This window comes from Leopardus geoffroyi, chromosome C2, assembly GCF_018350155.1.
Source record: "Leopardus geoffroyi isolate Oge1 chromosome C2, O.geoffroyi_Oge1_pat1.0, whole genome shotgun sequence".
NCBI classification, from domain to species: domain Eukaryota; kingdom Metazoa; phylum Chordata; class Mammalia; order Carnivora; family Felidae; genus Leopardus; species Leopardus geoffroyi.
The window spans coordinates 145,074,675-145,102,171 of record NC_059333.1 but is presented as its reverse complement, the minus strand read 5'-3'; the positions used below and the strand labels follow the sequence as shown (position 1 = coordinate 145,102,171).

At 41.6% G+C, this 27,497-nt stretch overlaps 1 protein-coding gene across 9 annotated transcripts in view; it reads right to left on the bottom strand.

Moving 5' to 3' along the window:
• RBMS3 (RNA binding motif single stranded interacting protein 3) overlaps positions 1–27,497 on the bottom strand; it is a 1,329,481-nt gene that overhangs the window by 1,050,500 nt on the left and 251,484 nt on the right. For all 9 annotated transcript variants that reach the window (XM_045436403.1, XM_045436406.1, XM_045436409.1 and 6 more), the window contains exon 3: positions 20,333–20,401. In XM_045436403.1, the coding sequence (XP_045292359.1) occupies positions 20,333–20,401 (69 nt within the window). The remainder of the gene's footprint in view (positions 1–20,332; positions 20,402–27,497) is intronic.

The following is a 27,497-nucleotide window of genomic DNA, read 5'->3' as shown; positions in this document are numbered from 1 at the left end:
TTGTAAGAACGCTTATATCTGATCACTTCAAAACATTAACATGCTGAGAAAATCAAACATAAAACACAGCTTCTGCTATACCACTGTCATGCCCTCATTTGCCTTTCACGTTAAGAAACACAATGCTTCAGAACAAACCCTACAACCAGACATAGTCCCAGATCTCAAACAATTCAGTTGAGTAGGAAAAGTCGTCACACAAACTCAAATTGTACTATTTTGGAATAACTGCTTTACTGAGGAGAGAAAAAAAGTGCCGGAAGAAATCATGGTAGACAGCGATTCAATTTCTGTAGCTCACATTCAAAGGTTTCTCACGGTTGTTTATAACTGAAGAAACACCCACAGGATGGAGAGAAGTGCTCCTCGGCAGAATGGACATCTGGGAGTGCATTTCAGGAAGAGGCAACTGGAAATGCAAAAATGCAAAACCACTCCTCAGAGGACAAGAAGAGAGCTACTCTGTCTCTTGCTGCTCAATAATTTTTTGATATTTCATCCTCGATTCCTATGGTTCTAATAATCACTGAGAAAACTTAGCCAGGCCTTATTTAATCAAACTCAGCTTCTCCCTGTCTATTTAAGGATATTTTGCAAGGCTGTTGCTTTTGGAGAATAGAGATAAGCTGGGTGAAGGAAGCGGTCTCCACAGCTGGATTTGGCTACTATCCTTGGTAATGAATGCGAGCAATTTATTTCCAAGAGTGGGTGGCAGGACTCCACGTTAGAAGGAAATGCCCCTCCTTGGGAAAATATCACCATTGGCGTGAAAGGTGTGCAAACTTGCGTGCATGTGGGTTGGCAGAAACCAAGACTACAAAAGATGAGTGATCAAGTTGTCACCATGAGACAAGGAGAAGCTTTTATCTTTTGGCCCACAGAGAAGCCCGGGAGGTTTCTCAAGCAGGTCGAGTACAACATGAGGGTGGAAGGCGTGAAGGGACCCTTTTCATAGGATTTATTTCACATACTCTAGTAATTTGCTCTGTCGTATCTTCCCCATGATCCTTAAAACATCCTATAGAAGTTCTGGATTCGTAGTTCCTTTGGACAGGGGGGGGGGGGGGTTCAAGGACAAGTCCCACGTTTGTATGGTATGAAGCCAAGGGTGGAAAACAAACATTCCCACCCGCATCTGATAGGAACAGAGAACATTTAAGAGCTTTGGAATTCTAAAAACCCATGGCCTGGGTGTTGGCATCAATCTTATCTAAATTTTAAGGTACCAGGAAACTGCAACATTGAGTTCAACCTATGATCTCTGTTTATCTTAACTTTTCATGGCCCAGGTGTAGCCTCCCTACCGACAGCAGCGTTACGTCCTTTGCACAAAAGGACACCGATTGTTGAGTGTGTTCATCAGCCATGTGTTAACAGAAATAATTTTATTTTTAGGTCATGTTACCATAAAAAGACCATTTGCCTTCAGGTAATAATGATCAGGAAAGGAAAGGAAGTTAGCAGTGAATCAGCTTTGCACTTCCATTCATCCTTAAGTGGGCAGGTGCTGCAAAGCTCAAGTTTCTGGCTTTTTCATATTTGTAAGTGAACCCACTCCCTAGTTCACAGTAGCCTACAGTACCAATTCCAGCTCATGTGACAATGGAATCCGGCAATGGAATCCCCAGATTCTGTAGGGCAGGCCTAGAGGCCTAGGGGAGAGACGATGCTGCAGTTCAAGTCTGAAGACAGTCTCCTGGAGAATTTCCTCTTCTTTGGGGGAGAAAAGTCTTTTTATTAAGGCCTTCGACTGATTGGACGAAGTCCACCCACATTATGGAAGGTAATTAACATTACTTGCAGTTTACTGATTTAAATGCTAATCTCGTCAGAAAAATAATGTCAAATAAACAGAATACCTGACCAGTGATCCAGGTGTTGTGGCCTACCAAGTTGACACATAAAATTAACCATTACACCAGTGCACCATTACACCAAAAGCTCTATCCCTGGGCCCCAACACATCACAACCCTCTCACCGCCCCAAATGCACCCAGAAAGTAACCATTATTCTAATGGAATAATCATCATTTTTGTATTATCAAAGACAATTTTATCAGCCAAACCTGCATCCCTAGACATGGCAACTTATTCTTGCCTATTTGTTTTAATTTATTATTCCTTGCTTTGTTTTTTAATATTTATTTATTTTGAGAGAGCATGTGAGAGAGCAGGTAAGGGGCGGAAAGAGAATCCCAAGCAGGCTCTGCACTGTTAGCACAGAGCCCAATGACGGGCTTGATCCCATGAACCCTGAGATCATGACTTGAGCCAAAAATCAAGTCATATACTTAACTGACTGAGCCACTCAGGTGCCCCTAGTATTCCTTCAAACTCTCCTCTAATTCATAGAGCCCACACCATGCCTCTCTTCACCTATAAAGAACTTTGTTAAAGAACTCAGGCCTTCTGATGTGAAGAACTGCTTCTATTTTCATTACGGTTAATTGGATTATGCATTGCATTCTGAATTTTTCTCAGAAGCTTTATATAAGCCCCGATCACGATTTCTGCCAGGTCAGGTACGTAGATGGGCTACAATGCACAGAGCCACACACCTGTGTCTATCATGTCCAGAAATCCTCGAAGTGGCTCGTAGGGGTCTCCACAAGGCTATCGAGAGAGCTATGTCTGGATGTGCAAGGCATGGCACAGAGGCAGGGGCAGAGTAGCGCTTCCTTTAGCACTGGTCTCATTGGGCTTCTAAAGCGCACACTCCCAAAGCTCAAGCACTTTTAACAATAATAGGAATGCAAAAGGAATGGGTGGGTGATATGGGAAAGTACAGAAAAGCAAAGGGAAGGATAAGTGCAACAATACTGCAGAGACATGGGGAAAAGACAAGTTTACTAAAGTAGAACATACAGGAAAGTCCACAAACCATGAGTGTATGGCTGGATAAATCTTCACGAATTGAACATGAGGCTGTGTAGTCAGCATCTCATCAAGACACAAGAGTCTCCTTCTTGCCTTCTTCCAATGATCACCTCCCCTAAAACAGGGCTTCTAATATTACAGTTTTTCCTGTTTCTGTACTTTGGATAAATTAGATCATAGAATATATAGTCTTTTGGGGATGGCTTCTTTCACTCATGATTATACTTGGGCCATTTATCTATGTTTCTGCCCAGAGCTGTAAATCACTGATTTGGCATTGTCATATTTGATTATGTGAGAATTTGGATAATTCCAGTTTGGGGCTTATGTGGATAGCACTGCTATAAACTTTCCTGAGAATGCCTTCTGGGAGCACATGCATGTGTTTCTGTTGGGTACGTAATGATGAATGAATTTGCAAGTATACGCTCACGTCTAGTTTTAACAGCGCCAAAGAGTTTTCCCACTTTATATTCCTATTGGCAGCTGATTGAAGTTTCCTGTTGCTCCATAGTCTCTTCAATACATGGTAGTTTCTGTCTTTTTGTTTTAGCTATTCTAGTAGCTATGTAGTATTATCACTTCTAGGTTTAATTTGCATTTTTCTGGTGACTAAGGAGTTCAGGAAGCTTTTCATATGTTTATTAGCCAGTGGGATAGCTACCTTCTTTTACAAAGAGTCTGTTCAAGTCTTTTGCTCATTTTTCGGTTGGGTTGTCTTTTTCTCACTGATTTGCAGAAGTTATTTCTATATTTTGGATAGGAGTCATTTGCCATATATACATGTGATATATCTTCTGTCCTTTGGGTTGTTTCATGTAAAGCTTTAATTCAAGATGGACTGGAGCATTTTGAAGCCTGAATGTAACACTGTCCTGTTTATTCTTTGTTTTTTTTTTTAAGTTTATTTGAGAGAGAGAGAGAGAGAGAGAGAGAGGGGTGGGGTGAGGGGCAGAAAAAGAGAGAATCCCAAGCAGGCCCTGGTTGTCAGCACACAGCCCCACACAGGGCTTGATCTCAGGTACCATTAAATCATGACCTGAGCTGAAACCTAGAGAACCAGGTATTTAACTGAGCCACCCACGCACCTCACTGTCCTTATTGTAAAGGGAAGTAAGAAGTTAAAGAATCTCTCAGCAAGAGTCAGAAGAGGGAGATCTAACAGAATAGGTCCGAGGACAGCAACGGGAACAAAGGAAGTATTTACTGTTTGTACCACCCTCAGCTTCAACTAACACACATGCGTGCCTTCATCAAGCTTCTCAGCAACTCACAACCACCCTCATTTCCCAGACAACAGAAGCAAAAGTCAGGGGTCCCTCCACTGCACCTACAAATGTACCCCAGGTATAGCATGGGTCACTTCTCCAAACTAGCCAGCCTGGGAAACTACCAGATCTTGAACCCAAGCCACCTGTCACCAAAGCCCAGTGCTGCCACCACAACATCACCACATTTAACTACCCTGGCTGGCTTCTGATGTGGCTGTAAAAAAAAAAAAAAAAAAAAAAAAAAAAAGTAATGCCTTGGCTCACTCCATTGGAAAATTGTGAGTACTTAGGCTAATTTATGACTTTGCTATGCCAGTGAGGAAAAGCATTATTTCCCCACGGTATCTCCAGAGAGACAGCTGTCCAGTGATCTTCATGTGACCTTCTTAGCAACTAGCTCTCTACGAGGGTTTTGATAAATGCTTCCTGGAAGTACAGACAAATAAAGAAATGAGTGAATGCCTGCGTGTAAAGAGAAAACCTGCATTTTAATGTCGGCTTTCTGCAAAAGATACAAGTGATGAACTAGGCTTCTCAGCGTCCTCAGGTGTTGTGAAAATAATTCAGGTTTCCGATGTCCAAGAAGACGATATCAGGTGAATTATTTTAAGCCGTCACTTCTGAAACAAACCTCTGCACTGACAAAAATAGGCCAGCGAAACAGCTGCAGCAATAAAATGCGCTCCGGGTACTGGCAAGTGTGGCGCCAGCGAAACAGAGCAGGAAATTTCAAGAGCTGGGAGGAGAGACAGCAGGAAGCTCGCTTCAGTTCTCTTGACTTCAGCAGAGGGAGGAAAAGAAACCATGGGCGAAAGGGGCCTTGCGAGGGGCAGATACACCTAATTTGGCCCGTCCCAAACAACGTCACATGCGTCTATTTTGATGTCTAAGCACTAGCGCTCTTCTTTAGGGCAATTTCAGAACCGGCACCCCAGGGCATCGAGAGCTAATATAAGCGCAGCCAGCGCTGCTGGGCCGGAAGTACCCAAGTCCTGGCCTTCTAGACAAAATGGCTGCCGCAGGGGAAACAGCTCTTTGGATAGCCAGGGAGGCCCTAACAAATTTGAGAAGACGGAGTGCCAGGGTGGCTGAGTCAGTAGAGAGCCCTACTCTTGATTTTGGCTCAGGTTGCGATCCTAGGGTCATGGGATCGAGCCCCGCATCGGGTTCCATGCGGAGCACAGAGCCTGCTTGAGATTCTCTCTCTCCCTCTCTCTCTGCCCCTCTTCCTTCCCCCCACCCCCCACCCCCAAATAATTTTTTTGGAAGATCCTTGGGGTGGAATATCAGGGCACTCTGATTTCATCTCCCTTTTTGATGACTCCATTTACATGTTCCGTCACCTCAAAGCAGTCATTCACTTACATATCCCAGCTTGCCAGTTCCGTCACCTCAAAGCAGTCATTCACTTACATATCCCAGCTTGCCAGTCACAAAATGAGGATGACAATTCCTTCCATTTATTACTTTATAAATCAAGTAGTTACCTAATGCTCGTAATAGTCTATAGGCCACAAGTCTCTTTCCTAGCAGAGTTCCAAACTTCAAAAAGCTGAGAGGTAAAGTTGTTTAAGTCATTTTGGCAGCTAAACTTCACCTGACATAAACAGGTTTGGTAGTACAAGCTGAACTGAGCTAATTTGACGCTTTTTATTTATTTAGTCCCATTGGTTGCATATTCCTAAATTTCACTGCAGACATGCCAATGGGATTAAGAATGTTGCTAAAGACCCTTTTAGGACTGTTATCAAGTATATGCAATATATGCGGTTTCAATTTTCCAAAAAGCCAAAACAATTTCACTTTTAAAGTATATCTGGACAATGGAACTATGGGCTTGCACTACAACAAAGACCATGATATATAAAATATAACCAAATGCCCAAATTTCTTTTAACCATGGTCCAAACTGCTTAGCCTTCAATTTAAATGTTTCCTGAACAGGCATAAACCTACGTCTTATTCTCAAACAGGTCACTGGTCGAGTCATTTTATCCATTAAGAACAGACACAGTACCCAAGGCTTATGACCTTTCTAAGGGCCTGCCAAACTGAGAACTGAAAAACAAAGCTATTGTTCCCAAAATACGAAAACAAAATTATATAATAAAATCTAAAAAAACGTAGCCCACAAAGATCTATAAAACTTAAAATGAGTTCATTCGTCAGTGGTTAAATTTAGTATTCTAAAATATCATAGCATTTGAAAAGAAATGTATAGATTCAGTTTTTCTCATCTTGCAAGAATGCTCACGTATGTAAAATAATTGTCAAGAAATGATAGCCTCTCATAACTTCTAGTTGTTCTTGTAGTCAAATGATTACATTACAAAGGCAAAGTAATAAAAATTCTTCTAAACGTTTATAGAAAAATAGGTTTAGTAGGAGATGCAAATGCAATTTAATATGTTTTATATAAATTAGAACATAGGATGCTTTTAATGTTCAGCTTGGCCATGGAAAGAAGTGCCAACTCTGCCAATAAACACTTTAAGGACGATATTAAATATTGGGATTGAGAGTTTCTAGGTATCCTGAGCATCACTTAAGTTTCTTTTACGTTTCCTTAACAGCTTAGAGTTTCCTGGTCCCTTTTCAGTTACAAAGATAAACATCGCTGATCCAACATTACTAGTCTGGAGACCCACTCTGAGAACTAGCTAGACCTAATGCAACCTTCATACTAAACGTCCACTTAGCTTGACCTTTCGATCAAAAGAATTCATCTTCACCTGGATTAATAAGTTTATTCCAACCCAACTTCAAATGGTGACAAATAAATGCTGGTCTAAACCTCAGGCTGTCAACATAAAAGCGTTATTTCCACAGGCATGAGAGGTTGATCAGATCACAATCCTTAAGCACAGAAATACAATTCTATCGCCACATTGTGGAAATGACTTACCTATCATTGTGGCGTGCCTGACATAGAAAACTAAAATTCTAGGGATTCTTTTGCTTTATCATTTAATACTGTTCTATCACTTACTACTTACAATAAGACCCTGTGGGTTAGCTACAGTATTTTTCTCCATTTTACACATAAGGAAAAAGAGCACAGAGATTCAGTGACATTCCCAAGATCAAGGTAGAGACATAGCTGGGATGTGTATCTAGCTCTGTGTGTCTCCAGAGTCCAAGCTCTTACCATTACTATGGCAGGAATGCCCAAGCTCTCCTATCCAAAGAATAAGCCCTATCAGTCTCCTCATTTTTCCCCTGCCTCCTTGTGAAAGATTACATATGCACACACACGCGCACGCACACACACACACACATAGCATATAAAAGATGAAGCTATCTTTGTCTTATAAAGCTGTATCCCACTATGGAACTAAAGACTTTTTAGACGAGCAGTATCATTCTGAGGTCAAATCCTCTATCTTATTTCCCAAATTCCAAAGAGGCGTACTTGGGGATTCTGTGTCTCTAAGAAAGACAAATAGTTTTATCAAGCTGCACTACAGTGATACAGGAGAGCCTGAAGCACAAGACAGCAGCCAAGCCAATGAAACCATTGTTGCTTCTCCAGCCAGCAATCAGCAACCCAAGAAGAAAGGCACTAAGTCTATCTCCACTGAACCACAAATTGCTAAGAACCACTACGTGGCTTTTATTGTCTTTATTTCTAGATTTCCCCCCTGCTTGAAGTTATTAGCACAGAGGGCTTCTCTACCTCAGGCATTCACATATACTGTGCTAATGGGCATTTACACTGATAAGTAGATTCATAGCTAATTAACACTTCTGGTTTCCCCAACTTCTTCCATTTTCCACAGTCCCCAAAAACAACAAGATGCCTCCCCATTTATTCCACTGAAGACCCCCATAGGCCCTAAGACTACAGATTATCTTAAAGAGCACCACTGATGTAGCCATGCTTCCCTTAAGGCGGAAGTGAAGAAGTCACCTACTCTGGGTGACAGCACGTCATGGCCACCATCAAGGTGTTAACATCAGATGAACCCAGCAATATCTTGTTCAGCTCATGATTTCTTCCCACAGCCAAACATTTATTCATTACCTATTTACTCTCGAGTGGCCTCTAATACCTACTAATGCTCCAATAATAGCCCATTCACTGCTGATCCAGTAACAGGGGCTTTTAAATCTCCATTTATGATTAAATAAACAAAAATAATATAGAAAGGGTATGAGAGTGTTTCCAAGCCTCGTTTGTAAAATGCATTTATTTTGAGAGAGCGCGCGTGCGCATAAGCATACGCGTGTGTGAATCAGGGGAGGGGCAGAGAGGGGAGAAAGATTATCCCAAGCAGGCTCTGCATTGTTGGCACTGAGCCTAACTCCAGGTTTGATCTCCAAAGCATGGGATCATGATCTGAGCCAAAATCAAGACTCAGACAGTTAACCGACTGAGCCACCCAGACACCCCATATAAGCTTCATTTATTTCAATATTAATGATACATTTTAATAATTTTACATAAATCCCACTATTTACTATAACACAAGACTCCTGAAGAAACCTGAGCTTACTCCTTAAACAAAGTCATTAAAATATTTGGCTGCTAAGATAACACAGCTCTATCAATGACTTCTCTCTTCTGTCAACTATCTTCAAAGAACTCAAAGGTGCTTTAGTCTAAGTGGGTCCTTTTGACTGGATAAATGCATTTATATTGAAGTGAGCAAAGACTATCTTAACAGAGGTTATTATGTTCCACAGAATGTTTGTAAGTCAAAATATTGAATGCCTTCAAAACTACATGTGAAAATGCCAGAAAGGCATCACATTAGATAGCAATACATATTTCTCAGTACATTCAACAGCTTTTTTCCTCCAAACGTGAAACAGATTTGTCTTTTAGTATCCAATGATGGGTGGTTTATATTTGTGAGTCCTATTATACAAAAATTCTGAATTTTTGAGCAGTGAAATCATATATAGGGCAGCACAGTGGTCACTTCATGAGGGATTTCTGGTAACTGAGCCATTTTGCATAACAGGAGATACAGCAACTAATCTCACCAGGGCTTATGCTTATTAAAGAGAAAGTCAAGTGTAATTACTGGCACTATTTAAGTTGTTTTCTTTCCCCTTCCTCTATTTTCTCCCAGCTTTTTTTTTTTTTTTTTTTTCTGATAGCAGTCACTGGAATTGCTCATTTTAGAGTTGAAATGAAACTATGTGAATAAATGCCTGTCATGTAACAGTCTCAGTCTCTCTCTCTCTCTCTCTCTCTGTCTCTCTCTCTATTCCTTAGCAAAATACCCCCAGGTCCATCCATTTTATGGCAAATATAGGATTTCGTTCTTGTTTACTGTTGAGTAATATTCTACTACATATATATACACCACACTTTCTTTATCCACTGACAGACACTTGGGCCGGTACCATGTCTTGGCTATTGTCAAAAATGCGACAATGAACACGGGTGTGCAGATATCTTTTCAGGATACTGATTTCATTTATTTTGGATAAATACCCAAAAGTGGAATCCTGGATCACATGGTATTTGTATTTTTAAGTTTCTGAAGAACCTACATACTCTTTTCTACAGTGGCTGCACCAATATACATTGCCACCACCAGTGCACGAGGGTCCCTTTTTTCAGTGCCACCTCTTAGAGCAAACATAAATTTCAGTTACACCAGAAGTAATCAGAAAGACAGAAATTAATTCTATAAACTAAACATAAATGGCACCGGAGCAAACACAACAGCTGTGATTGAGCAGGCCTCCCCCACCCCTGAATGTCTGTGTGTAGCAATGAACTCCAGATGTTCCTGGGGAAAACCAGCTCAGGCTCAAGCCACAGTGCAACCGGTGAGACAGAGAAGCAAAGTTAAGAGTAGATAGTAAAACTAAGCAAGATGTGGAGCTCAGCCCAGGAGATCCACAAAGTTCAAGTTCGGGCTTGTTTTGGGAAGCACAGTAATTAGCAAGAGGGGTCGGGGGCAGAAAGAAGGTACAGTTGAGCCAGCCCACAAGTCAGAGAGAAGGTCCAGGTGACTGCTGAGAACACGGAATGCAACTAAGGTACATCTTGGTTCCTGGACAGGTGTTCATAAAGGACTAGATTCAATTCCTTGGACTGAGGTGAGAGCTCTGCCAAGAGTTAGCTAGGCGAGGAGGCCTAAGAGTCAGAAGAGCAAAGGGTTATGATCATTCACTCAGAAACACAAGCACATCTGTGTTGGACTTCCGGCTCTGTTACTGCTTAGTAATAGTAAGTACTTATTAGGTGGTCACAGTAGCAGGTAAGCCGGTGTTCCAACCCAGAGGGAGGGTTTAGAGAGTAAGTTAACTGTGCAGACTACAGCAGAGGGTTTAGTGCAGGAATGCAGGCCTGGACTTGGTCAACATGGGGAGCCAGTGAAGGGTGGGAGTGGGAGTGGGAGTGGTAGGGCCGGCTTCATAGTTGTGCCATCTTTGCTGCCACACACAGGGTGTGTGCTTCGTTTCTAAGCATAGGGTCCCACGCTTGGTTTGATGCTTTGCTGTCACCATCTTGACACTCGCAGCAATTTTTTACTTTTTGCACCAGACCCCACAAATTACGTAGCTGGTCCTGGGTAGGCCATTCAGGGCACAAAAGACCTTTCAGACACCAAAGATCTTGCAAGCAACCACAGAGGTTGAGATAAGGCTTCACCGACTACGACTGGCTTCAACCTGCATGGCAAGACCCAGGATCCAACTCTAGGGGATGGAAAAAGCCAAGAGCAGAACAAACTAGACATGGGAGCAGGGATGCCCTGAATAATTACCCCAAGACAACACAAGGGATCACCTGTGATGCTCCTGGTCAAATGGGGAGAAATGGTCACCCTCCGAATAAGCCATTCTAGCAAAGTGTTCTGAAGTTATACCTACAGGGCCAAGTTGGCAATAAATACAGAAGCTACTATCATGGCCACAAAGCACTGTGTTCATAGGAAATTCAGATCTAATTTTGGAGGTGGGGGTGGGGAAAGGGTAGTTATGATCTTATCTTTCAAAGGATGGTCAAAACAGAATCAAATTTTACGTAGCCAAAACTTATGTTTGAAAAGCTGCCCATATGGTGATAATCGTTGCAGCTGGGTAGATGAGTACATGAAGTTCATTACACCATTCTCTCTACTGTCATGCATGTTTGGAAATTTCATAAGAACCATTTTTAAAAGTAAAAAGAAAGAAAACTAATTTAGATTTTTCTGTTGATATTACATTGAATAACTATTTCTTAAGTCCCCTAATAAATTATTTTGTTAACAACTTGCTCTAAAATTACTTTGAAAAATAAACAGGAAAACAACTTGATTTGAGAATGATTTTTGTGTCAAGTGTTCTCAAATTACCCAAGTAAATAAACAGTGCTGGTGCCAGAATTTCTATATTGAGGGATTTAGGGATATAAAACTAATTGGAGAAAAAAAGATCAGAAATTCTGTCTTCAGGCTCTGTTTACATAGAAATCGCATTATTTTTATTTAGATTTCAAGTTGATTTTGAATAGCCTGGGACGGATGTGATGGAGCTTATGGGAAATTAAAGCTCTTGTATTAGTCACAAGAGGTTAGACGGTACTACAGATCCAAATTAACTCCAAATCTCAGTGGCTTAGGAACAACTAACGCTTGTTTCTGGCTTGTGCTGCTGCCTGTCAAGAATTAACAAGGATCTCTGCTCCCCGAGTTCACCCAAGGGATCCAAGCCGGTGGAGACTCTGCTATCCAGTAACTGTGTGTGGAACACATGGCTTCCTCTATCCCTGGGTCAGGCAGTAGAGACTAGAGAATCACACATTGTCTCAAAATGTAAGTGACACATCACCTCCACTACCAATTCACTGGCTGAAAGTTGTGATATGGCAACATCTGACTGCAGGGGAGATCAAAGGGAATATTCTGTTAGGATTATTGTCACAAGATCCCAAGCACTGCTTTGGACACTGCAAGAAGAGTACAGCTCATGATTTTTGGGGTCTTCAATCCTAGAATCCGAGCTACACACTCCATGAAAATGAAAATGTCATTGGTATGTCTGGAAATATTTGTTCAACAAATTAATAATGAAAAGAAGATTACAGGGTGAAATTTCTAACTTTTTCAAATACTAAATAGTATTCATTTTCATTTAAGAGGCATGATTAATTCAAATGAATATTAACAATTCATTCAAACCAGTCTAGCTGACCTTTAACTGCCAATACTTTCCTAGCCATTGCTGTGGATAATAGTAATGTTTATTTTAAGATGAATGATTGTTTTAGTTATCTATTCCTGTGCAACAAACTACCACCTAGGCTCAGTCAGGTGGTTTCACTTGGGATCTATTGTCCAATTACAGTTAAATGGCGGCTAGGGTTAGAATCATCTGAAGGCATCTTTTCTCATAGGTCCAATACCTCTTCTGGGATGGCTGAAACAGCTGGGAACTGGCTGGGCATCTCTTTGCACAGCCTCTCCACAACACTAGCTTGGGCTTCCATGTAGCATGGCATTCTCAGGACAGTTGGGCTTCTATCAAGCAGATAGCTTCTCCTAGCATAAGCATTTGTTAAGAGCACAAGGCCAAAATGGCAAGGCTTCTTAGTACCTACACGTGGAAGTTCACAGTGTCACCTCATTGCACTCCATTGAGTCACAGGACCAGCTAAGCTCCAAAGAAAGGAAAGAACCCAAAGGTGTGAGTAGAAGTGCTTCAGTGGGGTGCCATCTTTGGTGACAAGCTATCATTAATCAGCTATTTCATTTAATCAGATCCTAATTTCCTACATTCTAAATATTTTCAAATGCGTATCCACATTTCTAAGGGTTTATGTTATGTCAGGTTTGCATTTCCATTTTTTCCTTATCTGCAAAAAAACAAAACAAAACAAAACAAAAAATCTGTAGGGGCACGTGGGTGGCTCAGTTGGTTCAACGTCCGACTTCGGCTCAGGTCCTAATCTCTTGGTTTGTGAGTTCCAGCCCTGTGTCGGGCTCTGTGCCGACAGCTCAGAGCCTGGAGCCTGCTTCAGATTCTGTGTCTCCCATCTCTCAGCCCCTCCCCTGCTCATGCGCTCTCTCAATAAACATTAAAAAAAATTTTTTTTAATTGTAAATAGGACATGACAGTTTGCAAAGGCATAAGAATTGGCATCACAAATCTGCCTTGATCTCTAAATTTATAATGCTAGGATGTCAACTGGATGTCAACTCCAGTTAAGAATGTTGCCACTATGCTATTCTGGTCAAATTCTCAAATATAAGAGTGCTAGCATTGGGAGGAATACAACAATCGGGGAGGATAGTGCAGGTCTTCCATTTTACATGTACAATCATATAAAGTGTGTGTGTGTGTGTGTGTGTGTGTGTGTGCACGTGTGAGTGTGTGCAAGAGTACGTGCTGTCTAGAATAGGTGGCCTGGCACTAGAACCCAGGCCAGGAAGTTCCCTACTTAACAGAAATTATTCACAGAACATAAACACCAGATTAGAGAAGCTTACTTCATAACCCTAACCTTTACCAAGGAAGACAAAAACAAGGCTGCTCCATAATTATATCCAAGCAGAGAGAAAAACAAGACCACTCTTCAAATCACTAAAGTGACCAAGCATCTCCTTCACCCAGGTAATATCAATGACTTCTGCTTCTTTGTCACTTACTATTTTACCCTTGTTCCACTGATCCCACCACTTTCTAGATAAAGTTATCAAGATACCCAATCAGATTTACCCCCGCTTCCTAATAGTACTCAATCCAGAACAAACCTCACTTCCTCGTGCCTCACCAAAATCGTCTTTCCCAAGTCTAATTCCATAATAAATCCCACCCAACAATACTCTCTTACTCAGATTTCCCTCATTTTGCATGCTATCCTGTCTTATTTGGAGCAGCAAACAACAACAAGCAACAAACAACTCTAAATCTGTTTTCACACATGTGTGTTCCTGGTAGTCTTTGGTTAATGAGTATTATATAGTAATAATAACTTCATGTAACATATGAAAGGCTATTTATTTCAATTGACAAGTTCAACAAATGCACACACAGACAAAGGGGGTCAGTTTCACTTGGAATCCTGAACCACCATCAACTGGAAGTTTACATTTGTCCCCATTGACTGTGGAGCACCAGGCACCCATAGATATACCCATGTTCCCAACAGTGGTGTTTCATACTGAAATCTCACGGCCGCCATAGTAATCTCAAATGCCTAACACAGAGAACGTAAAGAAGCAACATCAGATTGATCCATGATTCAAAGTGTAGACTCTCCTGGCCTCTGACAGCCCATACTTCTCCTACCACAATGCTTGTTGTTATCAGAACTAATAGAGATGAGGTGAAATGTGTTTACCTCAATCATTTCACAATTATCAGCTTTGATGTGAACCTCAGTTAGAGAGAGGGTAGAAACTGATGATTTGGAGAAAAGACAAAAAAAAAAAAATCTACGGATTTGAGGTCCCTCTTTCCCCATTCTATCCATGCTGTTATTTCATAGAATTCATTGCATTCGTCCAACAAATACTTCCTGAGCTCCTACCACATGCTGAGTACACAGATTTTCATATACAAGTATGAAAAATTATTAAAGACAATCCAGAAACGATACTCACTCTTGCCTTTTACCAATGGGCTGAACCCACCTGCTCTTTAGCATGCAAACAGCGATGTGATCTCTCTTCCCTCCTTGAACACCAATCTGTCCAGATAACCGAAACTTCTACTGTCAACCTTGCATTCTGCCAGGTCTATCTGCTGCTGGAAAATAACAATGCTGGAAAACCGGATTGAATTCTCTTGAGTAAACTGTCACTCCTTAACGTACCGTATCTTTCCCGATAATTCATTAGTCTTCCTTTTAAGGAGATGAGTTTTAATGTTCTTCCTATCAAGGGCTACTCTAAACACCGAGTTTACAAAGTTACAAAGTTTAAAGGGCTAGGAAGACATCAATCAATCGATTGATAATTGCTGACCAAAACCTTACACTGAGTTTTTAAGGCCTGGTGCTTGGCTTGGTACAAATTAGCCAAAAGAAAAACTCTCCATTTCTAAATCATAGGAAGATAGCGACTTCATATTTATAAGGAATGTGCTAAATAAGAGATAGAACATATGATGGGAAATAAGAAACTTTTCAAAAGAGAAGTACACGATATGTGTAAAAAAATTGTAGTTTCAGTTCATCACCTGTGCTTTGGATTTGAAGACAGCAGTCAGCCAGTCACCATTCTTCTATATGTCACTTATTCAAAATTCAATTCATAATGACTTTTATTTCATAGATACTTGTATGCATATAAAACTTTATGTGCATTACATATAAAATGCAAAGCATGGGAGAAGATATTTTTACAAAGAGGTTCTCAAAGTATTCCAAGTAAAACACCAAACTGGTGCATGTTAAATAAATGGCATGTTTTTAAATAAAATGTATTAATGAATATATTAAGATCTGTGTTTTGAAAGTTGTCTGTTTTCAAATAGACTGATCTATACTTGAGTGGATATAAGTACTTGTTTCAACGAAGAAAGTTAACTGCGCAAAAACAACTTCAGAGCAGAGATACCTAGAGGCCAAAAAGTTGTGTTTTGGTCAGTACAAAACAGAACTACAAGTGAAAATGGGTTCAGTGGCTTTAAATTAGTCTAAGAACTTTAAGGAGATAGTATTGCCCAATGGTTAAAAGACTAGCATGCAGCCACTCTGGAAAATAGTAGGGAGGTTCCTCAAAAAGTTAAAAATAGAGGACTACCCTACAATCCAGCAATTATACTACTAGGTATTTACCCAAAGAATACAAAAATACAGATTCAAAGGGACACGTGCACCCCAATGTTTATAACAGCACTATCTAAAATAGCCAAATTATAGAAACAGCCCAAATGTCCATCAACTGATGAATGGATAAAGAAGATGTGGTATATAAAAACAATGGAATAGTACTCAGCCATAAAAAAAAGATCAATGTTGTCATTTGCAACGACATGGATGGAGCTAGAGAGTACTTTACTAAACGAAATATGTCAGAGAAAGACCAATACCATATGATTTCATTCATATGTGGAATTCAAGAAACAAAGCAAACAAGCATAGGGGAAAAGAGAAAGATGGGGGGGGGGGCAAATCAAGAAACAGACTCTCAACTATAGAGAGCACACCAATGGTTACCAAAGGGGAGGTGGGTGGAGTGATAGGTGAAATAGGTGATGGGGATTAAGGAGTGCACTTGTGAGCACAGGATGTTGTATGGAAGTGTTGAATCACTAAATTTTACACCTAAAACTAATACGATACCACATGTTAACTAACTGGAATTTAAATAAAAGCTTTTAAAAAATAATAAATCTAATTGAGCAGACAAAAAAGAAAAAAATACTAGGGTGCTAGAATCGAACAGAACAAACCCTGTGTGTCACTGGACAAGTTAATTAAATGTTCAGGTTGTCAACTCCCTCGACTATAAAGTATCACCTCCTATCATAGAGATAGTGAGAGGACTAAATGAGATAATGCATGACAAGAAATTAGACACCACACACGAAACATTCAGTAAAGGTGAGGTATGAGGATAATGATTAAGAAGGAATGGTGAAGATATTGATCCTCAACTAAGCCCCTATCTACCTGTGTACTGATTCATTACTGTATTTGTGTCTGAGGTTTGCAAACAGTGTTCTGAAGACAAATTGAAAAAGATCCACTTTTCCTAGTGAATATAAATCCATGACAGTTTCTTTTCTAAACTGTTCTGCTGATGCTGAAAATAGAGGAAGACACAAAGCTAGAAGCCAGGATCAGAAGACAGGATCAAGTTACAGTTGTCCTTTCTCCCTCAAGCTGAGAATTTGTGTATGTACGTTCAAGAACTGAAGCCAATAAGCCTATTATATTGCAAACACAAAAGACAAAGGTTTTGGTAATAAACACAAATTTAGAAGGGAAGGATTAGCGCATGAGTGACAAAGAAGAGGAATAATTATTCTGTGTGGGATAGGGGTATAAAAGGATTACCACCCACTAGGCCAGCTCAAGAGAATAAATCTCAAGAGTTTTCAGCAGCTACAAGTCTGGTGAGCCCGTAAATATCCACCTAATAGTTCTGAAATTAAAACCCACTGTTACAGGACCATAGAAAAAAGTGCATCGTACCATGGTAGGTGTATCTGTCAGAAAACAGAAAGAAAAAAAAAAAATGTTGGGAAAATGGAGCCCATACCAGACCACCAAAGAGAAGGAATTTCATATAGGGAACTAGTCATAAGACTACTGGGAAAGCAAAAAAAAAAAAAAAAACAAAAACAAAAAAAAGGCAGGGAAGAATGCAGGACACTGCCACCTCCCTTGAAGCTGGGGGAACCAGTGGGATGGTGCACAGAGGCCAGAAGCCAGGGCTGCCTCACTGTAGCTGGATCCACACAGAGGCTCAGAACATGGAGATATACTGTCCAAAGCAACAGCAAGGGGGGAAATATGTCCTGGTTTTTCCCTTCCTATCTCTTTCCAACTTGCGAACAATGACTCCAATTGCAAAAACCTACTTAGTACTCAGTTAAGAAGGAAGCCTGGGAGGGGCGCCTGGGTGGTTCAGTCGGTTAAGCATCCGACTTCAGCTCAGGTCACGATCTCACGGTCCGTGAGTTCGAGCCCCGCGTCGGGCTCTGGGCTGATGGCTCAGAGCCTGGAGCCTGCTTCCGGTTCTGTGTCTCCCTCTCTCTCTGCCCCTCCCCTGTTCATGCTCTGTCTCAAAAATAAACGTTAAAAAAAATTTTTTTTAAAAAGAAAAAAAGAAAGAAGCCTGGGAAAGCAGATGTCAAGAGATGGACGTGGAGTAGATCTGAAAGAAAACAAATGACCAGCACAATAGGCAAACATCAAGGAAACTTACCAAATAGATAAAAGGTACCACTCCTTTCGGTTAGGGTCAAAGGGGATCCTCAGTACAAAAGAGATGTCACCATTATTAGTTTTAATCAGGCTACCATTTGGAAATGCCATCGAATAAAGCCCCCAGTCAAAATGGCAGTGTTAAGATTAAAAATCTGCCAATGTCACCCCATTTGCTTCAACATGTGAGAAGGTAAAAATGAAAGCCCTTTTTGGTAGCTCTTCCACTCTTGGATTTCACATACAGGTAAGAATTCAAAGAACACATTGGGAAATCTGTACAAGATGGCTACCATTTTAATTTGGCTGGGATATCACAAAGTACACAACCACCATCTAATCATTCCCAAAGTTCATTTAAAAAGATCACTGTAATAGCGGAGAAACAAAAGGATCTATTCTAAGAATTAAGAATGTCCCAATACAACCCTTTCCACTTTTCTCATTTCCTTGCAGCATGCAAAAGGTTTGCAGGGACAGCAGAGTCACAGATTCACTCTTGACAATCTCACAGGTACGTTCTCAGAAGAACCGTGTTGGCTTATAAAATGGAGTCCATTCTAGGGGGGGAAAAACCATAGAATGGTAGGCCATCTGAAATCGTTTAACCTTGGACAATATATTCTGCATCTCACTTTCCTTAGACTGTCGAGACCAGATTAGAACATCTCTCCATCTTCAGGTTGAGTGCAGAGAGGGGAGGAGCAACTTGCTCAACCCAGTCTCTAGAAAGTGGGAGAACAGAAATCACCAACACTGATTGAAGTCCAGGGGGCATTTTCAGGAAATGGAGTAAGTAAAAGGAAACTAGATATTCAAAGCAATCTCCCTAGGGGCGCCTGGGTGGCTCAGTCGGTTGGGCGTCCTACTTCAGCTCAGGTCATGATCTCGCGGTCCATGAGTTTGAGCCCCACATCGGGCTCTGTGCTGACAGCTCAGAGCCTGGAGCCTGTTTCAGATTCTGTGTCTCCCTCTCTCTCTGACCTTCCCCCATTCATGTTCTGTCCTACTCTGTCTCAAAAATGAATAAACGTTAAAAAAAATTAAAAAAACAAACAAACAAGCAAAGCAATCTCCCTAGACTGGTACCACGGCCCCTCTTCCTGGGTCACCTTTTTTCTCAGCTCACACTCACAAAATATATCCTTCCAAAGGATATATATCCTACCAGAAACTACAGCATCCACACCAAGCTGATGCCAATGGAGGAAGAGATCACCTCAACTTTATTTCTACCCATCAGTCAATATAGAAATAGGCACTGTGATCAATTATTGCATAATGGAAGAACGTGTTTCTCTCATTAATTTCTTTCATTTTTTTTTTTTTTTTTGCTAAGTTTCAATTTCTAACGGCAGAGAAAAGATAACAGGGAGTATACAAAGAGTTCTCACGTTATGCTGATGTTAAGAGTATATTATCGCCAATAGTAAGTTTCTACAGAAGGTCAATAAAATGTGGGAGAAAATGTGAATATAAATCATTTATTATGTGCTCCTGCTATAGTCGCTGCAGCTTGCATAAGTGACCTGGAAAGTCTAAGAATTCTGATAATTCTAATAAAGCCAAAAAACAAATGGGAGTGTATTCCTTGTTGGTCTCCTAACTAGAAGGTAACTTAAACCCAAGTCCTACTCAGCTTTAGCGTCTAACGTTAGTGTTCTCCCCAAGTGCTGCTTCCAGGGGAAGCCCCTGTGGTCCCAGTGTACCACCTGTAAAGACTGCTCGCCAAGCAGAAAGATCCTGTTCTGTTTATACACCGAGGCATAACCGCACTGTGCTGGCCTAACCTCCCCTAAAGAGGTTAAATAACGTTCAGTATCATTTGCCCTAAATGGAGGTTGTTCATCACCCTGAGTAACAAAGCAAAAAAAGCGACTCTTTATAACATTAGTATATTTTCAGATATATTGGTGCATACACTCTTAGAGCTCCATGTGCCATACACATATACACATGTATGTACATATGCACAACCATGGGAACATACACAATTTCTGGGAACAGAAGGGAAAGAGGGATCATCTTTGGTTGAAGGAAAAAAAACCAAGGCAAAATTCATTCGTGCTGTAACTGCCCGGTAGACTTCATTAGCTATTCACGGAGGAAGGCTTCGAATGTGGAACTTCGACACTTCCCTGTCCCTGTCCCCCTCACGTAGCCCTGAACCCAGACGTGAGGTGGAGAGAAGTAACCACTGCTGAACTCCACAGCCCACTGCTGAGGGGCCAAGTTCAAGGTGAGAACCAGCAAGAGCCCAGGACCCTCCACATTTGCCCCGTGATCAAGTAACTGTACTCTGGAGCACACTTCAAGGAAAACAAGCACATCAAGATCCTTTGAAAGAGCATGTTACCTGATGTGGCTGCGAACTGGACCATCTGCTATAGGAAGGAACACCCGAAGACTTGCTGGCCGAGCTTCTCTGGAAAAGGGAAGGGGGAAAAAAAAAAGAAAAGATTTCATGTTGTCACACAAACCAAATATGCTTTATATTTCTCTAAACGAATTATTTATTCAGTGTCTACAGCTCCAAAGATTAACACAATCTTAGATGCTGTCTGAACTGAATCTCGGTTTCATTTCTTTTAAAACGCATTCTCCTCAGCAAGAATAATATAAACACTAAAGCTGAAACATCTGGATCCAACTCTCAGCGTGCGCTCATTGTTTGACCTGCCGCGCATCACCCAAATGCTCGGGGTGTCTCAACTTTCCCTTCAGCGAGACTCAGATAATAATTCTTACGGCACGGGATTCTTGGGAGGATCCAATATGGTGACAGGTGTGAAGCAGTTCATCCAATAAGGTGCTAGACACGTACGAAGCCTTAATTCAACATGCAGGAAATCAGGCCCATTATTCTAGGTTTCCACGTGCAACACACTGGCATACAAATATCCACATATTTGAGTCAGTTATTCTTTTTCTTCAATTTATCTATTTGGAGAAACACCGAGTGAGCACATGAGCGCACACGCACAAGCCAGGTAGGGGCAAAGAGAAGGAGAGAGAAAACCCCAAGCAGGCTCCATGCCATCAGCGCTGAGCTTGACCCAGGGCTCGAACTCACCAACTGCAAGATCACGATAACCTGAGCCGAGATCAAGAGTCAGACACTCAATCTGCTGAGCCACCCAGGCACCCCAGTTGTTATTATAAAGAGAACGTCACCTTGGGAAAGGCCTTACCATATCATCACTACAAGATCCCTGAACTTGTGATATGCCACAAACTCACTGCAGATTAGCTCCCCCACAGTCATTCTTAACACCATGTTTCTTGGACTGCTTCTACCAACAAGGTTTAAACAACTACAAACCCACTTTTCTCGGCAGTCCTTCCCTCTACTCCTGGCCAGTGAGACGTGAATCTAATTTTGGAGGTGTGAGATGGGAGAGAATTCTGGGAAAACCTTTTGCTCTCCTGATAAAAGGGAAAAAGATAAGGCTCATACCTTCACCACCACTCTTCTTTCTAAATACAGATGCGCTACACGGAGCTGGAGTAACCATTCTGTGACCTCGAGGAAAAGGCCAAGAGAAGAGCAGAGATGCTAACCTGAATTAATCTTGTTCCGCAGTGACCTACGGCTTCAGACTGCTACTTCTGCCTGAGCCCTCCTTGTGTAATTGACTATAATCACCTTTTCCGTCACTTGTAGGAACTCGCGGATGCTTCACGGCAGAGGCATGAAGATGTGAAAGCAATTGGTATGTTCCGAGAATGATCAATAGGCCAATATAGTCCCGCCAACTTCCGTACACCCCATCACTGCATTCCATCTGCCTTTCGGGACCCCCGTGTAATTCTGTGCTGGCCTTTGCTGTTCCTGACAGCTTTCCTGAATCTCTGCCACAGGGAGGTTGGCATGCTGGCTAAGTGTTATGTTCTGCCTGCTCAACTCAACTTCCCTCCAGTATCTGCCCATCTGAAGAGGCAGAGCTGGGAGCAGCTCTCCTGCCCCACTGAGACTGATGGGATTGGACCCTACAGCACAGTGTGAGAAGCATTTCCGTGTTCCACTTGGATAAAGGGAAAACTATCAACGAAGTGGCCGAAAGTTAAACTAAAAGCGTAATCGCACTTCCTCAAGGAGAAGCAGTAGCAATGAATTTCAAATGTATCCGACTTTACCAGCACATGATGGTGTGCCTTCTCTAATGCCGTTTTCCTAATTGTGAAATAAGGATAATTTAGATGGTCTCCGTGCTCCCTCCTTATCCAGTCCCAGATCTATTCAATTAAAGGGTTCTATACTTTCAGAGTATATAAATTACTGATTATAGATTCAATTCCTTTCAATGCCGAGGAAACATCTTCACCTCTGTTAACTAGAAAATGCTAATAATCCAGAATAGCCCTTTGCTTGCATATGTAGCAGATCTTGGCTTCCTTCATTTGTAGGAAGGGGCTGTTAGCTGATTTTCTAGTCCAACAATTTGGACTTCCGAAGAATCTCTTCAAGTCTCTTTAAATCATAAGACTTTGGGATTCACCATCAGACTAATCAAGACATCATAGAGTGAGAACATGATTTATCAGTTTTGAGCCACAATACAGGTTTCTAAAACTGTAACAATTTTTACACTGAATATCAGGAAAATAATTGTGTTTATTTTAATTAAGATAGAACTGACATAACATTGTGTAAGTTTTAAGGCATTTGTGTTGATTCAAAACGTCTATGTATTGCAATATGATTACCATCATACTGTATAATTATTCCATAAAATATATATATTATGGATAATACATATACTTTATCCCCTCATCTGCTGACAGACACCTAAGTTCTTTCTACATCTTGGCTATTGTGAAAAGTGCTTCAATAAACATGACGTGAGTGTATCTGTTTGATATCCTGCTTTCATCTTCTTTGGGTATGTACCCAGAAGTGGAAATACAGGATCATATGGTAGTTCTACTTTTAATTTTTTGAGCAACCTTCACACTGTGTTCCACAGTGGCTACACCATTCCCACCAACCGTGTGCACGAGGCTGCCCTTTTCTCCACACCCTCACCAACACTTGTGAGCTCTTCTTCAAAGTTTTGGTTTTGTTTTGTTTTTAATCAGAATAAAATTATGGTCATCCAATTCAAGACATGAGCACTAACATCCGACAAATATTTCACAGAAAAGGGAGATGTGTGATGTGCAGCATCTGACCCACATCACTAAAGAACCTTGAAGGGGGAAGGACAGAAAACGGGCATTTCTATGTAACAACAACGCAACGTGAAATGCAAGCTCTCCCTTCTTGATAAGTGCCCACGCTTACCTTTCTTCTAAAGGTCACACTGCTCTTCAGCACCGACACAAGTGTAATTAACTGTATCATGGTAATTGTAATCTACTGTGATCCACACACTTCACATCCTTTCTGGCGCTAAGGATAAATGTAAAAGGCCAGAGAAACAACAAAATAACTGGGCAACATTAATTGCAAATTTTAAAGACAGGACCAGGTCTAGAATTGCAGCCTCGCTTCTGATGGAGGCGACTGTATTCAAAAAATCAGCCTCATAGCACAACACAAAATCTCGTTGGGTTTCCTTGATGTCCTTTTGAATTAACTAGCCACTGTGTGGTTTGGATTTCAGCCTGGACCAAAATAAACTCACCTGACAAACCAGAGAAGTAATTGATCCTATCTTCATTTCCCCCCACTCTTGGTGCCCTTAGCAACCAGTGGTTAATCAAAGGGCAGTACCCAGATCTGAATAATGAGGCATGCTGGTTTAAAATGCACATTCTCTGACCCCAGGAATTTACAAATCTCTGGAAGTGGGATGCAGCAATTTACATTTTTAAGAGGCTCTTCAGTGGATTCATATTTAGTCTTGGAAGCAAGGAAACATCTCCGAATACTCCCAGCACACACTTTTGCTGCATGCATCCAGTGAAGAACAAGGATGATGATGAGTAGAGGTATCAAGACCCAAGGATATTATTGATAGCATTTTTTTAATCTAAAAAGATAAAATGAACTCTCAAACTCCAAAGAAATACTTCTGGAAATTGTGGGAAGGCGCCTGAGGAAAAAGAATCTTATTTTTAATCTACTGATATAGATTGAACCTTCAGCCACCACAGCCCAATTAAATGGCTGGGTAGGAGTTTCAGTTTAGATACCCAATGCCTGCCCTTGGAAAACCTCCCCTGAATATCAAGAATGGGCTACTGTCCTTCTGATATGTTTCCAGCACATCTGCGCTCGCCGCCTATCAAAAAGTCCTAGGACACTCTCTTATAACTGCCTTCTAAATGCAGTTTCCTCTTGTAGACTGTACATTCCACAGGTTATAGGGGAAAGTGGGGAGCAAGCTGGGGATGCGTCTCATGGACTAATGTAACTAGGCACATCTGTGCTTGGGATACAGTAAGCGCTCAGTAAACACCAAATTAAATAGGTTCAGTTTGTGAGTGTGGACAGGAGACTGCTTCCGCAGGAGACAGTGGCTACAGAACTGACACTCCCAGGGACAAATGCAGCAAAAGTTGATAGAATTCCAGAGCCCCAGTGGCTACTATGATGTCTTAGAAAGGGTAACACAGTGGTCCAGACTTCAGGGTATTCGAGTGGGGAGTACCCTGATTCGGCTTCACAGAAAATAGCAATTGTTCAAGTCAGTAGGGCAAGAAATAAGGGAAATGGCAGACACCACATCGAAGTTGAGAGTATTGATTAATGGACACATGTTATCCCATATAAAATGTCTCAGGAATGCTGTGAGATAACCGCCAAAGACCTAGATGATCTACAAAAGCAGAGAGAAGCTAGAATGCAAAGAAATATTGAGACAAAAATACATACCCTACTTTGCAGCTTCTCTCCCCACCCCACCCCCTGCCCCCCACCCGCCCAGGCTGTGAGGCTTGTGCAAATCCAGGTTGCTTAAGAGAAAAGGAGCTCAGGAGGACAGTGTAAAACATTAGTGATAAAAGCGTGCAGAACGCTGTGCTAAACAAAGGGGGGGAAAGGCTGTGCAGAAACCTGGAAGACAGACCAGATTCAATGGCAGTTTGTAAGTGAGGAAGGCGGCCAGATGCTGCGGGAGCCTGCCAGCCGGCCAGCCACTGTACTTCATCTGCAACTGTCCTTTGCTTGGCCAGCTTCCTCCAAGTCTAAATGCCCATCAGCCTAAGACAAGGAACTTTGGGAACACGTACGTTTTTCAGTAGCTGGAGTCTTTGCTGCATTAGGCCTTGAGCATATTTGAAGAACGAGAAACGAAGAAGCAATAAACAGTGTTGGAAGGTGCCAACTGGACATCTGCATTTAACATCGTAGCCCAAAATTCATTGACAAATATGATCCAGGAACCAACATGGGTTATTCAGACAGACTGAACTCTGGATGACAGACATGACTTTTGGGATTTTAATTTCAGATGGAAAACCATGCTTCCAGTCCCAGTGAGATGAATCATGTAAGAGACAAGACCAACTAGCAAAGGACCTAGATAGCAGTAACACTTGCAATAAGGTATGAAGAGCAGACTCAAAAACCTTCCCAGCACAAGAAACTTTGAAGAATTAATGGTAAAGGCTCTACCTACACATATCTTAAAATAAAGAGCTACCAAAAAAAAAAAAAAAAAAAAATCACAAGTGCACATACCTGGCAAGCGAAGAAAAGGAAACTGATAAAGGGTAAAGGATGGCCTTCTGGAATCTCTTTAACAATTTCATTATTGAAAGCATCATGTCCTCTTTATAGTTGCAGTATCTTGGGACACACATCCCCATGCCGTTCATGTCCATGGGACACACAAACAATCTTTACCCTCCCCATCCTTTGTAAACACAATCACAGACAAATTGTCCTCGTTTTAAGGAATTATTGAGGTCAGTTGACCACACCATCACAGTCAAGAAGTTCCCTCCCATTCCTAATGCTACAGAGAATCCGCACAGTTGGTTAAGGAATGGTAGCTAAAAGCTGATCTGAGGCCCCATACCCTGGCTGTAGGCTTTGCATGTCCTAGACCAGGGGCGAGGAGCCAAAGCATAAGCGGCTTCTTCACCAGAAGATGCTGCTTTAAATAACCAGAATATGGTCTCCAGGCTCTAAGATGGCCTCCGAAGACCCTGCTTCCTGATACTGACACCTCCACAATGACCAACAGAGCCAACTAGTAGAATATAGTAGACAAACGATATTCTTTTTGACCAATAAAATATAGTGAAATAAGGATAGGTCACTTTGTAAATTAGGTTTTAGAAACTTGGACATGGTCGATCATTTTCACTTAGATCCAAGCCATGTCATGAGAGAAACCATGCCATGAGCCACCTTAGGAAGAGTGCCATGTGGTAAGAAATTGAAACTTCTTCGGGCCCCTGGGTGGCTCAGTCGGTTGAGCGCCCGACTTCGGCTCAGGTCGTGATTTGACAGCTTGTGAGTTCGAGCCCCATGTCGGGCTCTGTGCTGACAGCTCAGAGCCTGGAGGCTGCTTCGGATTCTGTGCCTCCCTCTCTCTCTGCCCCTAACCCACTCACATTCTGTCTCTGGCTCTCTCAAAAATAAACATTAAAAAAAAAGGTTAGAAATTGAAACTTCTTGCAAACAGCCACATGAGTGAACTTCAAATTGATCCTGCAGCCCCAGTCAAGTCTTCAGAGACTGCAGCCGGGGCTAACAGCTTGGCTGCACCTTCAGGAGAGACCCTGACCGAGAACAGCTACCCAGACTGTTCACTAATCCCTTACTCTCAGACACTGTGCAAGACAATCAAGGTTTACTGTGTAAGCAGCTAAATTTTGGGATCATCTGTCACACAGCAATACATTAAGTAATTCACATTATTAGCAGAAGAACTATTCAGCTCTTACCATGATACAAGTAAAAGTCTGTAGAAAGCACAAAGTATTCTGTGAATCATACCTAAGGGAGGGGAAGACATTCTTCTGAATTACAGACAAAAAAGTTTCAGGATTTTTCCTCCTTTAGGTCTTTTTTTTAAAAATTAAGTCCCTGAATTTTCACATTGTTATTTAACATGTCTCACAGCCACTTGCTTCAAAGAGACAGAGAACTGGAAGTCCCTGAAGACACAGGCACAAGGTAACCTCCAGCTCCCTTCCTGCACAAGACTCAAAACGGCGAACAGGATGCTCAGTAAATAAATGATAAGCTTCCTGTTATCACACAGCTTTCTCTGTAACTCAACTTGATCTTGCTGTATCTTACAAAAGAGACCTGATTCACTTTAGCTACTGGACTCCATCTGCCACTGCACATCTCAGAGAAACGGAAACCCTCCTCCGGCAGCTGCACAAGAGGGCAGGCTGGGGTATTCTACTTTTAAGATACTAAGGGGAGGGGAGGCTCCCACAGACCCACAAGGAAAACATGAGCCGATGATACAGTGTTCCCTCATCCGTGTTATACAGAAACCGGAACCACAGAATGGCCTACCGAAAAATGGTTCTTTGTTCAGTTTGGGAAATGCTACATTTCCCAAATGATCCAACCCAGAGATCTGCAGAATTTTCCTGTAGTGGACCACAGA